The sequence below is a fragment of the Cyclopterus lumpus genome, chromosome 15, assembly GCF_009769545.1.
Source record: "Cyclopterus lumpus isolate fCycLum1 chromosome 15, fCycLum1.pri, whole genome shotgun sequence".
Lineage (NCBI taxonomy): Eukaryota > Metazoa > Chordata > Actinopteri > Perciformes > Cyclopteridae > Cyclopterus > Cyclopterus lumpus.
Window position 1 is genome coordinate 16,410,967 of NC_046980.1, and position 6,000 is coordinate 16,416,966.

A 6,000-nucleotide genomic window follows, 5' to 3' on the forward strand; every position below is an offset into this window, starting at 1 on the left:
CAGCAGCCATTTTTACATGAACATTGCAGGGTAAACATAGGTTTTTTTTATCACATTAATTATGGAACTGTTCCATTTAGGTGGCCCACGGCCCTGGCATTGTGTATGAGGCCTCACATAGACTCGAGATAAGAAGTGAACGTAGTCATCGTGATGTCACCCATTGTTTTGTGGACTGCTGGCCGTCACCATTTTAGAATACGGCCATCGCCATCTTGGCTTTTTTTGCAACCGATGAAGTTACCATATTTGGAATGTGGAGGAGTGACAGAGACGTCGTATACGTCAATCACAGTCAGCCCGCCCTAAAGCATACTTTGCTTTATGGCTTATTTTACTCTAAATGGGACCATAATTTACTAAATGAACATCATGCTGTATTAAAAAAAAAAAAAAAGCTTGAAACTAGCAATTGATACCATAAACTCAAGTTTACAATGTTTACAAAGGTAATAAATCAAGTGAGAAATTGCGTCATTTTCTCATACACTACGTATTTCTGGAACCGGAGGAGTCGCCTCCTGCTGGTCAGTAGAGAGAATGAAAGTTTTAAGACCTCATTGGCTTCACTTGGCATAACCGAAGGTATCGGACAATAAATAATTTTACTAATTACAAATGTATTTACCCTGCTATGACATGTCGACATGGCTGACGTGTAAAAAATTGTATACTTTGGTAAAGAACTTAAAAAAGAAAAAGTGTGTCTGTGATGCATCTACTTTACATGAAGAAACTTACTCTGACATAACTACCCTAATTTACAATTTTTTCTTTTTTTATCAAATGTTAACAATTCTCAATACAGTGATAAATCTTTTTACATAGTTAGCACAACAGCAATCAATGAGGAATAAACTGTGGATGACTTCATATCTGCATTCAATGACCACGTCTTTTTAATTAATTCACTGTTTTCTCACTAAAACTGGACCACTACCCAAACTTAGTGTGACAAACAAAGTAAAAAAGTAAAAAAAATACTGCAATTTACTACACTCTGCTTCCATTAACATTTTTAATGAAATTAATGATAATGCATTAAGTCCTAATTGGGACATACAACAAAAAAGGTACTACAAAGTGAGAAGAGATGTTTATTGTAACGCTACCTGTTGTTCTGGTACAAGGGTTGATTCTGAGATTAAATGTTTTGGTTGCATTATAGCATTTTGATGAGTGTGAGATTAATCGTCGTTCCTTAGCTGCATGGTGGTAAAGAGAACTGTGTGAACAGTTTTGTAAAAAGTGTACTCAGTATAGAGAAATGCAGTACCTTTTCAAAAAGACATAAGCTACTATAGTTACCTAAGCTTCTTGTTATTCGTTTGTGGGTTTTACAACAAATTTCAAAATGACAGGTTGACATTAGAAACATCACACAGCTGCTGCTGCTGCTGAACTTTTGTACTGCGGTATCACTCTTGGGTGCTTGATGCTTTGCATATAATACCCAACACAATGGGAACTTTAATGAGACTGGCCGGAAATGAAAGCCTAAAATGTTGAGGTGGACTATATTTTGATAAGACACACAAGGATCCTTAAATCATCCTTTGGCAACATCCTGCAGTAGGTCAGGCTACAATTAAAAAGGTATTTCCGCAGTGGGGGGTATCCATTCTATCCCCCCTGTTGCTGTGATGTGTTTTCTCTCCCACTCCTGTCATTCCCAAGGCTGCTTTTATTCTACATGGATGAATAAAAAGGCAGTTCTGAGGTTGAACACAGCAAAGCTCTCTGATCCACGCTAAAGAGCTGTGTCACGCTGCTGAACTTGTAGTCGTTGAATAATCCCAAATCTTAGATTAGATGCCATAAGAATAAGATGGGCTCAAAATTAGCTTTATTAATATTAATAACATGAGTAACCAGATTGTGTTACTGGAGTTGATGCTAAGTGATTTTTGTGATAATAAAACACAAGGTGGTGTGACTGTCAAATTAGATATCATGGTCTGAGGTCTTTTAATACCATTAATATTCCTGTTTCCTTATTTAACGTGTGTTCTTTTTGTTAACAAAAGTTCATGTCTGGCACAATATTTGCCCAATTTAAAAAATGGTTGATTTTACCAACACAATTTTGAATATTCTATCTTTACCGGTACGACATTTCACACAGCCGATAGTCTAGCCCGGGGTCAAAACACTATTTTAAAAAATAATCACAATAAATCCCTTAAGTTTCCGAATTTCTTTCACATTTTGACTTGCCTTGATCTCCTCTTAACGCAATTTGAGCTGGAGGGTGTATGCTCAGAATACAAAACCTGATTTGCTTTGATGTTCACTCCATGCTACTACCTGCTCAAACTGGAAATGGCTGGCCAAGAGTAATTATTACCCTTGCTCCGAGAATTTAAATGACCATTGTAAAGACTTTCCCAAACATTCATAAAAAGTATGCTTGAGTCAACAATAGGCTTGAAGGCAGACACTGACTGAGCTGCAGTACTTTTATAAGAAAAAGTAGAGACCGTAAAATCCCAATAATGAACTCCCCAACAATACCAGCGATGATTACAAACTATTCTTCTTCTTCTTCTTCTTTCAGCTATTGAGGTCACATCCATTCTGAACAGAGCCAGGGCTGGAAATGTGTCTGTCAATGTGATACGAACAGGAATACAGTTTAAATCACATACAGCTGGATACGCCTTGGCGTTGCATAGCAGGAAGAGAACAGGTGGAATTGATATCATTAATGATGGCTCCATTCCATTTTAGTGTTTACCAGCTGCAGGGACCTTGTATTGTCCACGCTTACTCAGTAACATAGACACGGAGGCGTAAACGGAATGGAGCCACTAATTAACGTGATTGGTTACACCTGTGCTTTACCTGAGCCGTGACAAGCGACAACGTCTGCCATGAAATCAATAACTTGTGAATATAGCCAGGGTTAGCATGTCTTTCTCGGCCCCCGTTTGAACACAACAGGTCGAGCCGGTAGCCTGCGTATACTGAAACTGAAAACGCAATTGGCAGCCAAATAGGCGAGTATCATACCTCGCGACATTCGCAACTTTCACCGCGCGTTTGAGACCGTGAGAACCCGTCGTTGTTGTCCCGTAAGACGTTGTGAATAACCACGTTGTAAACTATTAGGCACTCCGTTCCTTTGTTTTACTACGGCGGGGCTGCTGTTCGGCTGACGGGATATTTAGCAGTGGAGAAGGTTGTTTGCAACTCCGGGAGCCACTGTTGGTGTATCGCACAGGTGGAAAGGCAGGATTTGATGGTTTAGGGGGTCCTCGGACAGGTGCATTAGGGCTCAGCAACAAAATAATCTGCGAGAGGCATAAACTGAAGCTATTGAGCATGCAAGAGTCACTGTGCATAGTGTTCTTGCGAATGTCAAACATGCATTACGGAAGCTAAACAGAGGCGCAACATCATTATAACATCTGTACAGCCCGCACGTGGGATTACCGAGTAGTCTAGAGAGTAAAGTGCCTGTTGTCACAGCATTGCGGGGAGGACGGAGGGTCTGTCAATCTTATGGCGTGGTTGAATGCATGCTGTCTGCCATTGAGATGATGATAGCCTCATTCTCTCCAAAACAAGCCTACCTTTCTCAGTCTTCCAGTCCTTTTTCTTTTTGCTCATGCTGCCGGAATGGGTTGACTTCGAATGGTTGTTTTTTGACTGTAGCAACCCCAGGCTCACAGTGAATAGTGCTCCGGGGAAAAACCTGATATGTAAAGTGAAACAGCCTCTGAACGGTTGTTTCACCTGTGAAGCTGTCAAATTTCTATGGACCTCAGTCGGCTCAACCTACCGTGGTTGCACTGTAAATTATGTGTACGAATACTGGCTAAATGATTGGGCGTCGAAAACGGGAAGTGAGCACGCGATTGGTCCAAATACCGAGTCAGTCAGATAAGGTCCACGCGCTAGGGAGGCATGGTAGGTTGTTTCCGGTGGTTCATCCGCCTGCTGTGTGAAGTGTTTGTCTGGTAACGCCGGGCCACTAGGATGCAAACTGCAGTAAGTAGTGTCTGCCATGACTCACTGCAAGTAAACTTGGTGAGGAATAAAAAAAAAAAATGTTTTTAAATATATATATATAAAATTATGGTTTATAGAAACTCTTGTGTGATTGTGTAAAACCCTGGACTATAATTGTTTGGGTCATAGCAACAGTTTTAATGATGATTTTGGCAAATATGGCAACTATTACTATGTGACTTTAATTGTCTTTAAACACACAAAATGACACTGATGCATAGTAACCTTCTCTTGTTTTTGGCAGAGGAAATTATCTCACAGGATAAACCAGCTCTGACCAGTAAGTCCGGCTGTCATATGCAAGAGGCTGGTTCCAGGGACCACCGTCTGTCATCTGTTGTGTTAGCTCTTCTCTGGTCCAGACCCATCTGCTCCTGAGACTGCTGACATTATCTGAGTGGAAAATATCTTTCATCTAAGAGTCCCTCTGATCTAACTTTTTTTTTTTTTTTTAAGTAAAGGTTATTTTCAGCAGTTTGGTGTTTTCATAAATACATTTATAACATTGACAGTATAGGTGGAAGCCATGTTCCTGTTCCATTTGGGTTAATTATATCTCAAACTAATATTACATAGAGCAAAGGATTTCCATTTCCCATTACAGTCAAATTAAAGATCTTTATCATTGAGCTGCTGCCCTTTTTTGGAAATTAAGACAACGTAATCAGCTATCACATCTGGCACATGACTTTATAATTTGTCCTCAATTAGTTTCCAATCTAATTTGGATTAACAAAATATAAAATACTATATCCGTGTCTGTTTGATATAAAACCACATTGGGACATTTAAAGAACTTACCAAACCACAGCCCTTGGGAATAGCAGATTATAGTGTCTGCCTTTACTCTATATTGAAATAAAGATGAGATTTTAATGAAGTGGTTGTTGCTGTTTTCTGTCTGTACTAGTCAAACCAAACCACTAGATGTCGATCTTGCAACATTATAAGCAGCAGTACACACAAAGTGATGCCGTTGAGAAACTGAGACGAGCAATAAGTAAGTCAGAGTTGGCCTTGGATACAATATATAGAAACAGATTTGTGATTTTTAAACTAACCTCATAAAGATTGGCAGATATTTCACTGAGGCATCTGAGGATTGCTGTTATTAGGTAATCTTACTCTAAATATTCTCATAGCTCTCTCTTATATCTGAGGGTGGCATATTTAGAAGGAGACTGGTTCAAAACTTCTTCGTCAGCAAGCCTCCCACCCTGCTGTCTTTGTGAAAAATGCTAAATGCAAAGTGTGTGGCCTTGACCTCTGACCTTTTTATTGTGACCTGTCAATAAAGCGTCATTTATTTCTATTAGGCTTGAGCTGAAGTGAAATCCTTGAGCATTTCTGTTGACGCAAACGGCTTGTTAAACTACTCTGCTATACGGAACTACACTCAACTATGCAATAGTTATGAGATTGAAGCCTCTTGGCATCCATAGTCCACTCACGCATGAGTTTTCGCTTATGTTGCCTGATTAAACTTCTTTGTGTTGGCATGCACAATAACATCTCCCTCACTCTCCTTTTTGCTGTTATGTTGCACCGGTTAGGGCGAGACAACTTATCTTGGTATGATTCTTATCAGTCCATAAAGTTTTGCGACATCCCGTTATTTCAAGCGCTGTCCACCTGACTAGTGGGCCAATCAGCCAGAGCAATTGAAAGCACCTGTGAAGGTGTGAAGGACCTGAAAGTATTATTGAATGTTGTGTTATTAGATTAGATTAGATTAGATTCAACTTTATTGTCATTGCACATGTACTAGTCAACGAAACAAACGAAATGCAGTTTGGCATCTAACCAGAAGTGCAACCGAGAGTATAACGATATATACAGATTATAAAATACAAATACAGATGAAATTAACATTAAATAGTGCAGAATATAAACAGGGACTACTATAAATGGAAACTATCTAGGGTTGCTAGTGCAAATATTCAGTGCATATTTGCTTGAGTGCAAACAGATTGTATCCAAGTGACT

The 6,000-nt window shown here is 39.4% G+C and overlaps 1 protein-coding gene across 4 annotated transcripts in view; it reads right to left on the reverse strand.

Moving 5' to 3' along the window:
- Window positions 1-3,811, reverse strand: part of macrod2 (mono-ADP ribosylhydrolase 2) — a 368,778-nt gene extending 364,967 nt beyond the window's left edge. For 2 of the 4 annotated variants that reach the window (XM_034551877.1, XM_034551874.1), the window contains exon 1: window positions 3,576-3,811. In XM_034551877.1, coding sequence (XP_034407768.1) covers window positions 3,576-3,612 — 37 coding nt within the window. In that variant the 5' untranslated portion in view covers window positions 3,613-3,811. The remainder of the gene's footprint in view (window positions 1-3,575) is intronic. The other 2 variants (XM_034551876.1, XM_034551875.1) reach the window with 1 other exon arrangement.
- Window positions 3,812-6,000: the final 2,189 nt, after the last annotated feature.